At 44.3% G+C, this 19,502-nt stretch overlaps 1 protein-coding gene across 1 annotated transcript in view; it reads left to right on the forward strand.

Annotated features, from left to right (window-relative positions):
• The first annotated feature begins 2,768 nt into the window (after positions 1 to 2,768).
• PPIL2 (peptidylprolyl isomerase like 2) overlaps positions 2,769 to 19,502 on the forward strand; it is a 63,844-nt gene continuing 47,110 nt past the window's right edge. Inside the window, exons 1-5 of the mRNA XM_035097876.3 lie at positions 2,769 to 2,962; positions 4,555 to 4,604; positions 5,433 to 5,478; positions 6,467 to 6,529; positions 7,659 to 7,710. Coding sequence (XP_034953767.1) covers positions 2,931 to 2,962; positions 4,555 to 4,604; positions 5,433 to 5,478; positions 6,467 to 6,529; positions 7,659 to 7,710 — 243 coding nt within the window. The 5' untranslated portion in view covers positions 2,769 to 2,930. The remainder of the gene's footprint in view (positions 2,963 to 4,554; positions 4,605 to 5,432; positions 5,479 to 6,466; positions 6,530 to 7,658; positions 7,711 to 19,502) is intronic.

Genomic DNA, 19,502 nt, shown 5'->3' on the forward strand with positions numbered 1-19,502 from the left:
CATCACTGAAGTATATTTACAAATCAAGCCTGAAAGGGAGAGAGGAAGCAGTATCGCACAAACACACAAGTATTGGGATTACATAAGTAAGTTGGTCATAAATAATTTTAGAAGAGGCATTCACGGTAGGCAATAACTGTATTTGTTTAGCTGTAATCTGTAATAAAACAGAGTAATAATGGGGACCCAGGTGGCGCTGTGGGTTAAACCACTGAGCCTAGGGCTTGCTGATCCGAAGGTCGGCGGTTCGAATCCCTGCAATGGGGTGAGCTCCCGTTGCTCGGTCCCAGCTCCTGCCCACCTAGCAGTTCGAAAGCACATCAAAGTGCAAGTAGATAAATAGGGACCGCTCCGGCGGGAAGGTAAACGGCGTTTCCGTGCACTGTTCTGGTTTGCCAGAAGCAGCTTTGTCATGCTGGCCACATGACCCGGAAGCTGTCTGCGGACAAACGCTGGCTCCCTCGGCCTATAGAGCGAGATGAGCGCCGCAACCCCAGAGTCGGACACGACTGGACCTGATGGTCAGGGGCCCCTTTACCCTTTACCTAAATTGAAAGGTTGAGCCAAAAATACACTCTTAATTTCCTGGTCATCAGTGTAGGTAAAGACACAAGCAAAGTAACTGCATTTTTTATTTTTATTTTTGCTGTTTGATAATGAAAACAAACTTTCTAGGTGTGACTAGGTTCCTGCAACTAAACTCTTGACAAATATTTTTGACAGGCATCTTTATATAAAGGACAAACTCCTTTGTGGCGGTTTTACACATTGCACAAAAATACAGTTCCAAGGGTTTTCTTTTTTATAACGGCCATCTAAAAAAGCAGAGAGAATGACATTATATATTTGTTCTATAAAAGTGATTCTGTGAGTAGCTACAGTTATGAGATCCAAATAGTTAGCTTGCCGATGATCTGGCTGAATGTATGGAATGAATAAAGAGCATATCAGCCAGTCTTGCCCATACACAAGAAGGATTGGTTGTGGTTTAGACATAGACTGGCTGTCAGTCAGCTGGCTCTCAAGACCTGTGGCAAGTGTATACAGAGCGACTATTTACTTTTGGAAGTTAAGGGGCGAACCATGAACTACAGAAACCAAACACCAGGTTGGCAGGGTTAACATTCAGTTATGGAAATTTAACCACTGAAGTTTGGCGTTCATGGTATTTTGTTAGATGGACTCCGCTACAAGTGGCACAGCATATCCTGGGCTCCTTCATGATGAAAGGCAGGATAAAAATTGAATTGGTCCTAGGGCCCCATTCCTTCATAGGAAGAGCTGTCTCATACCATGTCAGACTATTGGCCCATCTAGCTCCATACTGTCTACCAGTGTTCTTGAAAAGTGGGTCCCTAGCTGTTGTTGAACTACAACTCCCACCATCCCTAGTTAGCAGGACCAGCGGTCAGGGATGATGGGACTTGTAGTCCAACAACAGATGAGGAGCCACATTTGAGAAACACTGGTACACTGACTGGCAGTGACTCTCCGGGGTTTCAGACATGAGTGTTTCCCAGTCCTAACTGGAGATGGAGCCCAAGACCTCTGTGCAAAGCAAGATGATCTACCAGTCGATACATTGGCCTTCCCAAAAGGCCGTAAAATAACCCATGTCATGTGTGAACTCGAACCCAGTTAAATAAACCAGTTATAAAACTCAGAATGGCTCTCCATTTTTATACCTGTGTTTTTAACAAAAAGAATGTATTTATGTTGCCTTTGATTTTATAGCTTGTTTTATGTTTAGATTGATTTTTTAAATAATAATAATTGTAAGCTATCCAGGTTTCCCTCATGGGTAACCTAACATGTGGGTGGAGTTAGAGGCAAAAGTGGACACAATGAATACACCCTCCCTGCTCATTCCAACATGTTTTGCACTTATTGGCATGAGGGTGCCATATTTGACAGAGTCTTGCAGCCACAGAAAGCTTTAGGCTCAATGTGATTCAGTGCCTTCTCATACAGGACACCCTTCTGGGTGTGTGGGTGCATCTTCGTAGTAGTCCCTAATGTATTGGAGGGGGTGTGTGTACATCCCCAGCCCCTTTTTCATTCAGTGAATATTTTGACTATTACCGGTATTAGCACAGGTTCGCATACAGGACAGAGACTTGTGCTGAAGGGAAAGCATTAGGCTGGATGTAGTTTAGCATCATCTGCCTTAGCAAGTGATCTAATATTTCTCCTAGTATTTAGTAAACAAAGCTGAAATGTTGAAACTGCCACACTTGCCAGATATTCATTTCCACCACCATCCATTAATTGATACCAATGAACTTACAAAATGGGGGAAGGGGAGGGGGGAATTCACCCATCAATGAATTCCTGCCATAAGGTACTGAAGGTAATGGGGCCCTTTATATGTCCAGCTGTCCTTTGTCAACACCCAATTGTTGCTGTTTTTTTGTGTTGAATATATGCTATATGGTAATTTATGGACCTAATAGGTACCTAAAGCCGTTTGCACCTAACAAAACATGTATTTTATCAAAGTAATTGTTAAACTGAAATACAATTAAGAAGTATATTAATAGTGAAATAAAATTAAGAAGTATCTTAATAGTGAAATAATGATTAAGCTCTAACTTAAGTTGTTTTTTTCTTTACATTTTTGGGGGCCCTAAGCTATAGGTTGTTTAGCTTATACGTAAATCCGGCACTTTATCTATTTTTTTTTAATTTGAGAGAAGAGGGAGCGTGGAGAAGCGCGGAACTTAAAGTGCCGGCTCGGTGCTTCCGGTTAGGGGGATCCCTATGAGCGGCGCACTCCGCTCAACCGGAAGTAGCCGCATCTTCCGCTTTTCTCTTCAGGCGACTCTCTCTCTCTCCTCCGTTTGGATTACCGGCTCTGCTCCGTGTGGCGTTGCCTTTTTCTTCCTCCCTCCCCGAGGCCACCGTGGAGGTGACCAAGCTCAGCAGCCAGAATGGGGAAAAGGCAGCACCAGAAGGACAAGATGTGAGTGGAAAGCTCCGGCTCTCCTTTCCCACACCCGAAGCGAAACGGCCCCTTAGTGAGGCTGGGGGCCGCTGAGCCTCTCCTCTCAGGTTCTTACCACGCGGGGGGGGGGGATCTGTTGGGGTTGCCTCGGTAGAAAAGGCGGCATATAAATGCAGGGGCGGGAGACGACGACAACAACAACAACAGTATAAAAATAAATATGTTTAGTAGTCTCTGCATGCCGTTGTGTCACTTTTGTTTTTCAGGTTTTTTATTCAGTTCATGAGTGCGGGCGGGGGCGGCAGGCCTAAATCAATGCAAATCAATACAAATCTGAGGTTCTGATCCCCTCCTAACAAAAATCCTGCCTATGCCCATGAGGGCCTTCTCGGTAGTGGCGCCCGCCCTGTGGAACGCCCTCCCATCAGATGTCAAAGAAATAAACAACTATCTGACATTTAGAAGGCATCTGTAGGCGGCCCTATGTAGGGAAGTTTTTAATGGCTGATGTTTTAATGTCTTTTTAATCTGGAATCTGCCCAGAGTGGCTGGGGAAACCGAGCCAGATGGGCAGGGTATAAATAAATTATTATTATTATTATTATTATTACTACTACTACTCAGTTAATACATTAGATAGATACACATACACGTATATCTATCTATATCTAAAAACCCACCAGGTTTCGCTGGACTGCTGTTTTTTTTTAATAATAACATTTTAAAAGCCTCCCAACCCCATAACAAAAATCCTGGCTACGCCCATGATTCAGTTAATACGTATGATAGATAGTGTCTTCGAAACCCATGGCACCTTTGGTAAAGGCTGTTCTCCAATTGGAGCGCTCGCAACAGCGCAGCACACCAACCGCATCGTTCACAAGGCTTAGATCATAGTTCTGTATCTTAGTCCAAACGGCTGTGAGGCTGTTGTGTATGTTGCCCTCTTGTCACATGCGTTCCAAGAATAGTGCAGCTGGTTTTAAACTGGCTGTGTTTGTTTTAAATCCAGCTACGTCACTGGATGCATATTAGCTGTTTAATGGTTGTTTTAAAAAAGATATAAAATTGTACTGGTACAGGTATAGGATTGCTTAAGTAACTCAAAGCTCTGCCCTAAAAGGTGACATCAGTAAATAAGGCTTGACATTTGTAAAACAGGTTTGTTTGTTGTTGTTGTTTTTTACTGGTCAGAGAGCTTCATGCCCACACACAACAACCCTATAAGGAAAGCTAGTACTATTATCTTGTAGATGGTGATGAGGGAACCAAGAAAGAGAGAGCCATTTGCCTTCAGGTCTCCTGGTGAGTTTATGGGGCAAGGTGAGACTTGAACCAGGGTCTGGGTCCTGACTGGGGCTTGCTTCTTCTTAAGTGCTTTTAGGATTGTAGCCTAAATCTTTTGGCTACTTACAAGCTCCCTTCTCCTTTGCCCTTATTAGATGGTTTTTCCATTCAGCTACGTTGCAAAAGGCATTTTAAATTTGGATGTCACACCCATTTTTCTCTGTATCAGCCCAAAATAATATTTAACTGTAGCAGCAGTTCCAAGCTCTGGAAACAAAACTTGGGCCAATAACTGTTGTCCCTCTGTCTTTTTATCTCTCTAGGTACATAACTTGTGCAGAATACACCCATTTTTATGGAGGAAAGAAAGCAGGTATGTGCCTTGGATTTACAACACTTTTCTTTTAAGAACATGGGAAGAGCCCGCTGGATCAGGCCAATGGCCCATCTAGCTCAGCATCTTGTTCTCACGGTAGCTGACCAGACGCCTGTGGGAAACTCACAAGCAGGATTCAGGCACATAAGATTCAAAATCCCTTGTGGTTTCTAGCAACTAGTATTTAGAAGCATTGCTGTGGAGGCAGAGCATAGATATTATGGCTAGTAGCCATTGATATTCCTCTCCCACATGAATTTGTCAAATCCTCTTTTAAAGGCATTCAAGTTGGTGGCTACTACTGCCTTTTTGTGGGAGCGAGTTCAGTAGTTTAACAATGTGTTGGGTGGAGAGGTATTTTCTTTTCTCTGTCCTGAGTATTCCAACATTGAACTTCATTGGACGTCTGTGAATTCTAGTGCTATGAGAGAGGAGGAAAAACTTTTCTGCATCCAATTTCTCCACACTTTGGAGAATCTATCATGTTGCCTCTTACTCACAGTATTCCGACATACAGTTATTTCCTACTGTTTTCATGGGTGCATCATTGGGATCAGAAATGTGCATAAGGGTGTGTGTGTGTGTGTGTGTGTGTGTGTGTGTGTGACATTATCCAGTGACATCTGCTGCATGCCTACTGGCGTGAATGATATTTAGGGTAACGTGGATAATCGATCAATGATCCACAGTTCATTAATGCAATGTAAAGGGAATGTTAGAAACTGAGACAGAAGCTCTAGCATTATAATCGGGAAAACAATCTGTTTATCCCAGGATGAACATGATGTGTGTGTGAAATATTTTTATTTTCTTTTAATTGAACAGAAATTCCACAGTCCAACTTCAGACGTCTGCCTTTTGATCACTGCAGGTGAGCACTGAAGAAATATTAAATTCTGATTTAATTCCTTTATAATTCTTATGGGAAAATAGGAAGCTCCCTTATGCAGAGTCAGACCATTTGATCCCTGAAGCTCAGAACTGTACATAGTGTTAATATGTTCATTTGTAATAGCCCCCTTTGCACCTTAATCACTTGTGGCCCCCTAGTGAGATCCACCTGGTGCCATCTTTAGCATCCTTTTGGCACTGGGATAGCACATGAGTTGGTAGAGCATGAGAGTCTTAATCTCAGGGTCATGGGTTTGAGTCCTACATTGGGCAAAAGATTCTTGCATTGCAGGGGGTTGGACTAGATGACCATCTTGGTCCCTCCCAGCTCTACAGTTCTGTGATTCTAATTGCCTTTTAAGGAAGCTTATAAGCACTTGTTAGAACATGCCCATTTCTTCATCTGAGATTTTTCTCCAGGTTACCCAACTTTATTTTTATTTGTTTGCTTTATATTATTGTTGTTGTTGCATTTATATTCCATCTTTCCTTCAGTGTGGCCCAAATCTTCCCTTTTCCCCCTCACAACAACTCTGTGAGGTAGGATAGGTGGAGATACAGAGGTTGGCCCAGGGTCACCAGTGAGCTTTGTGGCCCGAGTGAGGATTTGAACCCCATTTTCCCAGGTCCAAGTCTGATGCTCTAACCACTACACCGCACTGGCTTTCCCAGAGTTTTAAGTGAGGATCTACTCTGAACAGGGTTCTTTTTTGGGTGGTGGAGCTCCAATTGCAGAATATCCGAGCCAGAAATATTTCTTTGTGGTCATTGCTTAGGTCAGGAATGGGGCATGTTGTTGAACTCCATGCTGATGGGGATTGTCATTCAACAGAATATGCAAGGCACACACGGTCCCCATCCCAGGATTTAGGTAGAACTGCATTGCTGGCTCATCATTGTGCTCTTCTGCTGATATTTAATTCACATTTACTTAATCCTCACACTTCTTTTTTTCTTCCCCCCCCTAGCTTATCTTTGCAGCCATTTGAATATCCTGTTTGCACACTGGAAGGCACCATCTTCGACTTGCTGTAAGTTGCTACTTTTTCAGTGGTCTCCCTCTCTTCCCCCCCCCTCCCCCCATTAGTATAGCTCTTCTCTCCTTGAAGGAAAATTTAGCAGATCTGCCATCTAGAATGCACAGTTGTTATCTTCACAAGTTGCTAATAGGTGGGGAGAATAATGTACGTCCTGAAAGACCTACGTTGGCTTCCGGTACATTTCCGAGCACAATTCAAAGTGTTGATGCTGACCTTTAAAGCCCTAAATGGCCTCGGCTCAGTATACCTGAAGGAGTGTCTCCACCCCATCGTTCAGCCCAGACACTGAGGTCCAGCTCCGAGAGCCTTCCAGCGGTTCCCTCACTGCGAGAAGTGAGGTTACAGGGAACCAGGCAGAGGGGTTTCTCGGTAGTGGCACCTGCCCTGTGGAACGCCCTCCCACCAGATGTCAAGGAAATAAACAACTATCTGACTTTTAGAAGATATCCGAAGGCAGCCCTGTTTAGGGAAGTTTTTAATGTTTGATATTTTATCGCTAATAATAATAATAATAATAATCTATTGGTAGCTTCCCAGAGTGGCTGGGGAAACCCAGCCAGATGGGTGGGGTATAAATTTATTATTATTATTATTAAAATGGAATGATTATGTTTTTGAATATGTACAATCAGAAATATTTGCACAGATAGCGGGAGAGGATAGATGGGAAAATAAATGCCAAAAAATCACAAACATGTGGGCATTTTATAGGAATTGGGTAGAAAGGGGAGAAGCCAACCCGAATATACAAGCACGAATGAACAGACTGTGTACATGTTTAAAGATATGAAGAAGGAAGTCCCGATCAGGGGGGAGGGTGGGAAGGGAGGGGGGAGGACTGGGGGGAAAGGCGGGAAAGGCAAATTGTAAAGATACGTGGAATGAACTTATGCTTTTGTTATGTGAACCTAGTAAAGTAAATAAAAAGTTATTATTATTATTATTATTATTAATGGAAAGTGAGCTCATATCCAAGGTGCTATTTAAGCTAGGGGCTTCTCAGCTCACTTTCCTAAGCCCCTAGGCTATACAGTACCAGAACACATGTGACTTTTCGGGAGGAACCAGGCACTTTTGGTTTTGTATCTAATCCGGTGCATCTTTTTTGCTCTTGTTTTAGGAATATCGTTCCCTGGATAAAGAAGTATGGAACGAATCCAAGCACAGGGGAGGTAGGTTTTCTTGGATGGGGGGTGGGCTGTGTTCCTCTAGAAGTTGATGGCAGCCCAGCTCCCATGAGCCCCAGCCAACGTAGCAAGCAGCTGGGGAAGGAGGGGATTGGAGCCCATCAGCAGGACTGCTGCTGAGCCTCCGTCCAGCTTTCACATTTACTCTTGATTTGGTGCACTCTGCTTTTTCTAAAAATTAATTTCTTGTTTGCTGATTTGTCCTGGGGCACAGGTTTTCCAAAGGCCAAATCTCAGTTTTATGCACGTGTGACAACAGAACAATAGAATCCCTCTACCACATACTGTTCTGTTGCCCCCTGCATACGCCCGCTCGGACTAAAATCTTGTACCCTCTAATTCTGGAAATCACGGACAAGCCGCTGGAGACCCAATTAACATACCTGCTGCAAGATGATGATACGACCAAAACATTACTTGTAGCAAGATATTTGATTTCAGTTCTTTCTTACAAAAAACAGCATAACTTACTTTATGACTACTGACATCAAGCTAGTAACCTTCTGATCTGAGTAATGAAAAACGTTTTAACCATAGCTAAAAGCCCCACAAAACTACTTGAAACGTTTAAAAATGTTGTACATAAGTTCCTTGTATGAGGGACTAATTTTGTCTGATTGCTCTGATTCTTTTATGTCTTTATTTTGTCTGATTGTTTTTATGTATGTCGGTTTTATACTGTTTTATTCTTGGTTGCAGTACATTATGGGCCTATGGCCGAAATAAAGTTTATCTTACCTTATCTTATCTTGTTTGCCGATTTAGCAAGGAAGAGAAATGGAATAAATAAAATTAAGGAAGAAATAAAAGAGAGAGGAAAGCAAATTATAATATACTGATAACACTAGTAATAACAGTAGACCACAATCTGTTCACTTTGGGGATACAGTGACCATCAGTACACAAGTAAATTAATAAATTGATATAGGCCCTGCAGATGTTCAAATAGGTATCCACATGTAAATTATGCATAGTATATGAAATTCATTTAAACGTTGCCAGGGCTGTGAGGTCCTTAGACCAGAGGTTTTCGACCTTTTTGAGGACAGGGCTCCCTTAACAAACTACATTCTTTCTGCGGCACCTCTGTGGGGCTCAGGAGCCCAGTTCTGCCACCCCTTGCCTGCAGAGCTGGCAGCTCCTCACCCTTTTTTGAAAACCTTCCCTGGCGGAGTGTTCCTTTCAGCCTCCTGTCCTCTCCCCTCACCTTGGGAGTCTTCTCGGCAGCCACTGCTGCCGCCCCTGGTCTCTGAGCTGCCCCCACCCCGCCCTAGAGAGGTGCCTCCCAGAGGCCTACGGAGGTTATAGCCAGGGCTGCTGCAATAAACAGCTGTGCAAGCCATTGGGAGGCAGAGACAGGAGAGGACTTTGGAGGGAGGGAGGGCAAGGAAGGAAGGAAGGAAGGAAGGAAGGAAGGAAGGAAGGAAGGAAGGAAGGAAGGAAGGAAGGAAGGAAGGGGGACAGAGGCCAGTGTTGCCCATGGCATCCCTGACCATCATTCAAGGCACCCCAGGGTGCCATGGCACACTGGTTGAAAACCACTGCCTTAGACCATTGTGTAATAGACAATGGGTATTGATCCTTCCAGGCTTGAAGTATAAATCTCTTGGCCACCATAAGGACTCTCAAAATCCACTTTCGTTGTCCTCCCATAAATCCTTAGATTCAGCCCACTCTGCATTTTATCTTGATTCTGAATTGGAAGTTGTGCGCGCATGTGCTATCCTGACTTGTGAGAGCATGCACTATGCTCCTCGGTTGTGGGCTGCATGCCAGTTTTAAATTGGCCACATGGTCCTCGTAGATTTAAAGAAAAGCATAGAGAGGTGCAAAGCATCTGCTTTGCATGCAGAAACCCCAGGTTCATTCCCCGGCATCTCCAGCTAGGGCTGGGAAAGTCTCATTTCCAAAGCCCCAGTAAGCTGGCAGTCAGCTAAGGTTTTGTATATGGGAAAGACTATTTGACTGATATGTACCTTAATTCATTCCTTGAGTTTCTCTAGATGGTATCCTTGCTATGTGTGCCCTGTGCAGTGCGGAATTTACATATAAGCTAAACAAGCTATAGCTTGGGGGCCCCTAAAAATTTAAAGGAAAAAACAACAACAACTGGATGTACATTTCCAAAATATAAGATAAAAAACAAATAAAATTGATAAAATACATATTTTGTTATGCGCAAATGGCTTTAGGTACCTATTAGGTCCATAAATTACCATATAGCATATATTCAACACAAAAAAACAGTGACAATTTGTTGTTGATAAAGGACAACTGGACATATAAAGGGCCCCATTACCTTCAGTACCTTAGGGCCTTATCAAACCTGAATCCGGCCCTGCCTGTGTGCTCTTTTTCCTCCTTTCCGTTTATTGATGAAGCCATCCCAAACGTCTTGCCTTCAATTTCTTTGTTAACTTGAGCCTCGTTTTAAATTTAACTTATTTCACATATTTATATTTCTGTGTGGATTGTTGCTTTCCCCCCTTGGTTGCTGCCTTCTGCTGCTGCCTGAATTAACCCTTCTGGGAAACTTTTTGTGCTCCTGGGATTAAAGCGGATTAAATCTCTTGCCTAAACTGAGGCTAGTAGTGCCGATAGCATCTAAACACAACAGAGTTTTATTTGCTGTGGGTTGCAATTATTCCATGCTTCACAGCCTTTTGTGCCTGTTTTCAGGACAGTCCAGAAATACGTGACATTTGTTATGAGGGTGTCTTGTTGGAAACTGCAGATTTCTTTTAAACACTAGATGGCAGCTGTGATATGAGTGTGAAAGGTTTGGCCCCCAAAAATTATTTGTACCAGGGTTTTCGTCTCTTGTAGAGATGTGCACATGGTTCTCTTCTCTGTAACCTGTACCACCACCACCCCTCGGTGCGCTTTGGGGAATTATTCTGGCCGAGAAGCGATCTGTGAGCAGGAGTGTGATGCTGTGCATGCTTAGAATCATTGGGTTGTACCCAACGAAGTTCTACTCAGGAGTAGACCCGTTGAAATTAATGAACCTAAGTTAGCCATGCCCATTCATCACTTCAGCAGGTCTACTCTGGAGTAGCAACGCGACGACATGATAGACGTGTATGAAATTTTGCACAGGGTGGAGAAAGTAGAAAAGAGAAAAGTTTTTCTCCCTCTCTCATAACACTAGATCTTGTGAGTGGAACGTTAGACGATTCAGGGTAGACAGAAGAAAGTAAGTACTTCTTCGCACAGTGTGGAGTTAACCTGTGACACTTGCTCCCATAGAAGGCAGTGATGGCCACTGACTTGTAAGGCTTTAAAAGAGGATCGGACAAATTCATGGAGGAGAAAGGCTATCATCTGCTATGAATCATGATGGCCGTGTGTTTACCTCCACTGCCAGAGGCAGTAATGGTTCTGAATCCCAGTTGCAAGAACCACAGGAGGGGACTCCTTGTCGGGCATAAGGTTCCTCACCGCTGACTTTAAGGCTGCCTGTTGTTCTTCTGCAGCTGTGGGACCTAATATGGCCTGTGGCCAAAGCTTCCCCATAAAGAAACACAAGTTTTTTTTTAATGTATTTGGTTTTGTTTTCTGTGAGGTGTAATTCCCACTGAGGTGGTAAACCTGTATCTTCAGACTGTAGGTGCAAGTTGGCCATGACTGAATGCTCCTCCATACAAACCCCACCCCCCAATGTAGAAAATAGTACATTGGTGACAAGGAGTATTCAAATTGCTGAGCCTTACCCCTGATGTGCTAGCTTTGTCTGCACAGGTTTGTTTCGTTCTTTTGGTGTGGAAAATGTGCTTTCAGAATGAGCCCCTAAGTATAGTCTGAAGTGATACATCCTAGGTGCAAGGTTTAGCACCTTCGTGCAATCTGAGCTGAAGGGTGCAAGGTGGCGCTGCAACAACAATATGCCATGTTTTGTTTAAATTGGGAAGTATTTCCAGCTCCATGACAGCAGATGAATTAGTTGCTGTGTTCTCACAATCACAACTCAGCTCAGTAAGTCTAGCTAATAATGAGCCTCTTCTCCAAGCACATAGCACCTTCGTGCCACTAACAAACAATCCAGGAATCCCTCTAATTAACCACTGTTTCATGATTATGAACTGCAGTGTTGTCCATGATCCAAACAGGATAAGTGTTACTTTAAGGGGGGGGGCTTCTTAGTAAATTTTGTATGCGCTGCAGACAGCCAGTGATAGGTTCTGAATGCTTGTTGTCTGCCTTGTTTTTCTCCTCCAAGGGAAGTTGCAGGGGCTTTAATAGCTGGTGGGTATTCTGGAAGGAGCAGGGGGGAAAATCTGCACCTTTTCTATGATGTGTTAATCCAGCATCCACCAACCTGGCGCCCTTTTGGACTACAACTCCCATCAGCCCCAGCAAGTTGAAGTTGTACTCTGAAACATCTGGAGGGGGCCAGGTTGGCAAATGCAGTGTTAATAATAATAATATGCTCATAACTCTTTCTGAAATGTAGCCTGAGGATGACTAAACCTTCCCCAAGTGCATTAGAGAGTTATTTTCATGCCTTCCTTCCCACTCACTCCGATACTTGTTTTTCTCTTATGCTTTTCCCATTGTCATCTCCTGCAGATGGGAGTGTACAGTGCTGCCGCGGTCCATTTAGGGGAGAAACATTATTAATTGACCTTTGCAACATCCTCTCCGGCTTCCACGGAGTTGTTCCAAGGGATAATGTCATATCCCTTACCTGGATTGTTGGGCTTTGATACTGGCACTATGGTTACAGTTCAAGAGAAATTAACACTGTGGTGTGTCTTGTGATTACTCTGTTTTTCTTGCCCAGTTGCAGAACATGCACAGCTCAGTAGATGCCATTGTTGAACCAGCACTTAAGACCATGGATTTGGCTGACTTGGACTTTTGACTTGGCCCCTTTAACTACTGTTTTTAGATAGCTTGTTGGTGGGCATGCTTTGGCTTAAGTCGCTGGTGGCAGTTGGGAATGGACCAGGACCAGTGGTCAGGGATGATGGGAATTGTAATCCCAAAACATCTGGAGGGCCGAGTTTGCCTATGCCTGCTCTAATGGGACCGATGCGAACAAAATATAAAAAATCGTTCCTTTTTTTTAAATAATTTTTTTTGTTTTGACTACGTCAGACCAACACAGCTACCTACCTGTAACTGGGACTGATGGGAGTTGTGATGAAGCACAGCTTGCCTTTAGGGGCCCTGTAAATCTTCTGCTTCTCCTACAATTTACACACTGCTGTGAACCAACTCCACTCCAGCTGGATTTGGAATGGGTATTTCCTCGCATGGCTTTACAGTCATACCTCGGTTTAAGTACGCTTCAGTTTGAGTACTTTCAGTTTAAGTACTCTGTGGACCCGTGTGGAACGATTAATCTACTTTCCATTACTTTCAATGGGAAAGTTCGCTTCAGGTTAAGTACGCTTCAGTTTAAGTACTCCGCGGACCTGTCTGGAACGGATTCACCCACTTTCCGTTACTTTCAATGGGAAAGTTCGTTTCAGGTTAAGTACGCTTCAGTTTAAGTACTCCGCGGACCCGTCTGGAACGGATTCATCCACTTTCCATTACTTTCAATGGGAAAGTTCGCTTCAGGTTAAGTACGCTTCAGGTTAAGTACAGACTTCTGGAACCAATTGTGTACTTAAACCGAGGTACCACTGTAATTTGTTGTTTTTGTTGTTGTTGGCGGCCGCATCCATCTGTCTCGGGAGACAAAGAAGTGCACCTCCAGGGATGAAGTCAAACCACTGTGTTAGCAGCACTAACATGACCTCTTTGGAGCACAAGACTGGGCAGTGTGTCTGGAGGTCCTGGGCTGCCTTTGGTCCCGCTGATGTGGACCAAAGAAAAGCAGAGCAAAACATTTGGCACCAGATCGGCTGCAGGAGTTGACAGAAGGAGGCACACAAGACACCACCCAACCGCCTTAAGGACTCCACTCCAGATTAGTGTAAGGGTTTGCTCCTTAGCCTTTTCTTCTCTCGGAAGATATTCCGCAAGTCAGTGGAGGATTGCTGGTGTATTAATTCTTCATTCTAGTTATTGGGAAGCTGCAATATTTAAAAAAACCTGTTTAATTTTCCACGCCACCCAGAGAACTGCTGTTGTGATGTGTTGTATCTTGAGGAGAATGCTATTCCACAGAGCAGGGGCAGCCATGCTAAAAGCCCTGCTCTAAGTTGCTGCAGAGCAGGCTTCCAAGATTTTGAAATTTCTAGCAGATCATAGGGCTCTATTAAGGGATAAGGCCATCTCTCAAGTAACCTGGTTCTGAGCTGTACAGGGCTTTGTATTTTGGTACCAACCCATTGAACTTGGCTTGGTACCTGATTGACATTTGGAACTTGTACCTTGAGCTGTATTGGCATCTAGTGCTGATGAATATGGACAGGTGCATATTTTTGGTGATGCATACTTTATTTTTATCCTGCCCCTCTTCCAAGGAGCATAGGCCAGAACACTTGGTCCTTCCTCTTCCCCTTTTTATAATCACAACAAACAACTGTGTAAGGTAGTTTCCAAGAACATCATGGCTGATTGGGGGTTTGAACTTGGGTCTCCCTGAATCTAGTCTGCTACTCCAACCACAATGGTGCACTGGCTTAAACATGAGAATAGGTGGGTGATTTGTTGCTTGGGGAATGGCTATAGTTCAGTAGTAAGAGAATCTACAAGCAGAAGGCATCTCCAGGCAGGGCAGGGAGAGAGACCCCTTGCCTCAATCTCTGGAGAGCTGCTGCCAGTCAGTGTAGACAATGCTTAAGCAGTTGGACTAATGGTATGACTCTGTATAAGGCTCAGTTTATACGAGAATGGTGCTGATAATGCAAAGGTTGCAGGTTCGATTCCCTATTTGGGACAGCTGCATATTCCTGCATTGCAGAGGGTCAGACTAGATGATCCTCGGGGCCCCTTCCAACTCTACAGTTCTATTATTCTAACTTCCCATGTTTCTGTGCCTTGAGGGAAGGGCTGTAGCTCAGTGGTAGAGCATTTGCTTTGCACACAGAAGGTCGCAGATTCAGTGCATGGCAATGGCATCTCCAGGGCAAGAACTACCACCTGAAATCCTGGGAGCTGCTGCCAGTAGACAATACTGAGCTAGGTGGCTCAGTGGTCTGACTGGATATTAGGCAACTTCCTATGTTTGTTATTATGCAGTTGTAGCTGAAAGGCAGGAGATGAGACTTCTGTGCCGCCTGCAGCTTCCAAGCTGCCTTCAATGGGAGCCCCCCCCTCCTTTAGCAGTTATGCATGGGCTGCACCCTTATCTGTGTGGGGTGCCCGGTGGAAGGAAGAGACCTCCTTTTCTCTCAGTGCCTGGTGCAGCCTTTTGATGTCATTGGCTACAAATCCTTTTAATGCAGCATGGCACCCTACGTGCGTGACAAATGGCCGTGTGAGAATTTGTCAGCTGGCTCATCCATCACACGCTTGTCTGTGGCAGAAGGGCAATCAATTTCAGCTGTTTTGTTTCATCTTCGGTCTGCCCTGGTGCCCCACTAACCTACACAGTCAAAGAGCTCCTGCTTTTGTGTGATGGCGGCAGCCAGGAGGAGCGGGAGAGGCTGCCCTCCTCAATCCTGGGAGGGGTGAGCCGTGTCAGCTGGCAGACGGGAAGAGAGAGAGCTCAGTGCCAAGGCTTGCTCCTAATTGCTGGAAAGGAGGCTGCCTTGCCAAAAGTCTCTTGGCTGCTGGTTTTTTTTGGGGGGGGGGGCGGACGACAAAAGGTAGCACCCATACCCCAAGCATCAGACATATGACGTGCCGTGATGTTGATTTTCGTTTTATCTAAATAAATGGTGTGGTAAACCCGTTCAGAATTATTTTTTAAAAAAGAAAAAAAACGCATGTCAAACTGGGTCTGTGCACATTAATTTACATTCTGCGTCATGATAACCCGGATTCTGCAACATGAAACAGTGCTGCCAGCTTCATGCATGATTGGCTTGCCTTCCATTTCCTGGGAAAAGACAGAAATGATCACTGGGCAGCATTGTTTCACTAATATTCTCACGCACTTCCTGGACCGTCAGGCTTTGTAAACCTTTGCATTTCTTTGGCTGGCTTCCACGGGCCACAATGCCCCTGCAGTTTTACCGGCAGCTGTATTATCCATGCTGCTTATGCCACAACAAATTATGCTGCATTATTTTTTTTTACAGATGGCTCCGAGTCACAGGATCGTGTGGGAGTAGCATGAGTCCATATGGACCGCACTGTTGCAAGGAAGTTCTTGTCTGAATCATCGCTGTTTACTGCAAGAACATCTTTGCAATCTTTTCCTTACTTTTCTGGGCTTGGAACAATCTGTTGATTATATGCTGGCTCCCAGAGCTTTAGAATCATTTGGGTTTAACATGACCTAGTTGCTTTCTGTTCCTTTTCCCCTGTTGGAGACGGAAAGCAGGAACACTGAGCAAGCTTCTCCTTCTTCATCCACCACTCTGACTATATTCAAGTTAATCCCCTCAAGATCTCCAGGCAGGACTTCATTCTGGTTTGAATATCATTTGTACTTTACAGTATTCCGTGCCTTTTGATTAAAAAATTCCAATAACAAACAAACAAACACCTTCCCAGCAACCCTTATTCCTTATCCTTCAGGACAGCTCTTGATCCTAGAGTTCACTGGTGTTAATGCCAGAGAATCCACCATGAATCTTCTTCGTTTATCTCTAGGCTGACTTCTCTCACCTAGAGTCCCTTTTACCCGTGGAAGAGTCTCAATATTTTATTCTCCCTCACAGACTTACCAAGGTTGCAGTGGTGAGACTCTGATCTCTGTCACATTAGGAGCGTAGGAACCAGCCTCAGATTACTGGTCCATCCACCTTACTATTGTCTACACTGACTGGCAGCAGCCCTCCTGGATTTCAAACAGGGGCTTTCTCCCAGCCCTTCCTGGAGCATGGAGTGTGCTGTTAATAGCTACATTTCAAAGGAACTATTCCTATGTTCAGTGCAGTTATCACCCAGCTGTTGCACTGCCTTTAAAATCCCTGACCAGCTACCTGCTACCTCTGTTAGGGAGTGATACTAGTAGACCTTTACCCTGAGAACCCCTCCCTAAATAATTACCTAATAATAAATAAATAAAATATTATTTATATTCTGCTTATCTGGCTGGGTTGTCCCAGCCCCTCTGGGTGGCTTCCAACACATATAAAAACATAATAAAACATTAAACATTAGAAACTTCCTTATACAGGGCTGCCTTCAGGTGTCTCCTAAAAGTTGCGTAGCTATTTGTCTCCTTGACATCTGATGGGAGGGGGTTCCACAGGGAGGGTGCCAATTCTGAGAAGGCTGGTTCCCTGTAGCTTCACTTCTCACAGTGAGGGTACCACCAGAAGACCCTCGGAGCTGGACCTCAATAGCTGTGGAACTTCGTACTTTGGAGTGGTAGGTCACATTTAAAGCACTTTTATACCACTTTTAACAGTCAGGGTTTTACCCCAAAGAATACTGGGAACTGTAGTTTATTATGGGTGATGGGAATGATCAATCTGTGAGGGAGTCTTCTAACAGCTCTCAGCACCCTTAACAAACTGCAGGTCTTGGGATTGTTTTGGGGGAAAGCCATGGCTGTTTAAAATCTCATAATAGTACTCTAAATGTATGGTGTGGAAGTGATTCTTATGCCCCTTTAGGGCAGTGGAAAGCCTTTTCCACTCCTTTAGGTAGGCAGGTTTTTTATGCCGAGCCTTTGACACGTGTTTTGCACTGTTCTAGCAAAGACGTCCAGTATGCCTGTCTGTGTTTCATCCAAGTAAAACGGGTGTCCTTGCAGCACCCTGTTCAACCTATACCTGGGAAGCTGCCTTGCACAGAATCAGAACAATGGCCCATCTAGCTTAGTATTTATGTCAGGGATGAGAAACATATGGCTATTCAGTTGTTGGACTCCAGCTGTTATGAGCTATCAAGCCAGCATGGCCAATAGTCAAGATTGATGGGAGCTGCTGTCCAGCAACATCTGGAGGAAGACTGGCTCCCAACACCTGAATTACATGAAGAGCCCATCCATCAGTTACCGAATCTTGTTTGCAAGACCAAGAGAGAAATCACAGTCTGTGGGTTTTCTCCCACTTGGTTCTACTGAAAGCAGATGCTTTGAGATGACTTAGTTCAGGCATAGGCAAACTCGGCCCTCCAGATGTTTTGAGACTACAATTCCCATCATCCCTGACCACTGGTCCTGTTAGCTAGGGATGATGGGAGTTGTAGTCCCAAAATATCTGGAGGGCCGAGTTTGCCTATGCCTGACTTAGTTATATCCATTAGCTTCAACGGAGTAAGATAGGCATTGGATCCAGCGCTTATGTTTTTCTAAACCCCAAAAATGATATCTGTGGTTATTTCAGTGGTCAAATTAATAAGACTAATTGCAGTAATAACTAGCTCACTCTATAACCTTCCAGCGGAAATCCTTTTTGGAGTTGTCACTTTCAATCAGCTTAGCTGGCTCTCATACGAATGCCTTTGCTGCGAGGGTTGCCGTGTTCTGCTTTTCGTGCAAAGACCTTTTAATTTGGGCCGCAGCAAGCTGGAAATGAAAGTTTCACTCTGGGGGTTCTTTCATTTATCTTCAGCTAGCAAAGATAGCTTCAGCAAGCTCCGCTTTGGTTTTATTGGCCATCTGAACCCCCTCCCCCAAAGGAAAAGTGTTTGATGACGGTGGAGGAGTTATGATAGGTCCCCCTGAAAGAAATGATGAAGTAAAATAAAAAACTGTTTTCTAAGATTGTTATGTGAAGTAGTGATGGGCAACCAAATGTGGCCCTCCAGGACTTTTCCTGGCCCTTGGGACTTTCACAAGCTGCACCCCTCACCAGCCTTGCTCCATGTCCTGCTTGAGTACCTTTGCCTGTCTTGAAAAGTGTCCTTGACCTAAGATAAAGCTTCTTGCTTGCCTGGATGGAAAAGTGTATGCATGTGTGTGTAGCATCCTCTGGATGAATGAATTTTGGAACGCAGCCTACCATGCAAAGGTGAGAGTCACATCTTTTGCCTCTGGCCTCACCCATCAATGGAATGCGGCCCCCAGATGATCCCTCAAGTGAGAGAATGTGGCACTCTGGCCGAAACACATTCCCCATCCATTACATAAGATGTTAATGCAATTAAAAGAGAAAGAAAGTTAAAATCTTGTTCTTGTACTGTCAAATATTGGAACTGGGTGTGTTCCATCTTGTAGGGACCGCTTACATTCAGTTTTTACTGATATGCTAGCCTTAATCATTTAGAGTGCAAAGGGGAAGTTGGAGATGCATGCTTCCTAATGGTTTGGTGCTTTTGTCTTGGTCTGGTGTGTTTATATTCATTACAGAAGTGTCCTCATTGTGCAGTCTAAAAATAAAGACCATGAAATCAAGATCATTTTAACTGGGCACCCAAAGGACATTTGATTTGATGCCAACTGAACTGTTAAAGGAAGGAGGTTCCATAGCAGAGGTGCCACCACTGAAAAGGCTCTTTGTAGTAGCCCTATGCCTGTCCTCCAGAAATTAGGAAGTACCTAGATGGGTCCTCTAGTATTGCACTTAATAACAGAGTTGATATAGGACAAAGCTAGATGTGAATGTCCTACATTCCATTTAGCATAGGAACATATGGAACTGTCTTATACCAAGTCAGGCCATTGGTCCAACAAATTCACTGTTGCCCACGTTGTGCCTGAGACCAGGTCTTCAAGGTTTCGGGCAGGGAGTCTTTCGCAGCCCTATCTGGAAATGTCAGTGGCTGAACCTGGAACCTTCTGCTGACAAAGCAGCTGTTCTTCCACTGAGCCATGACCC

This window comes from Zootoca vivipara, chromosome 16 (assembly GCF_965207765.1).
Source record: "Zootoca vivipara chromosome 16, rZooViv2.hap1.1, whole genome shotgun sequence".
NCBI lineage: Eukaryota > Metazoa > Chordata > Lepidosauria > Squamata > Lacertidae > Zootoca > Zootoca vivipara.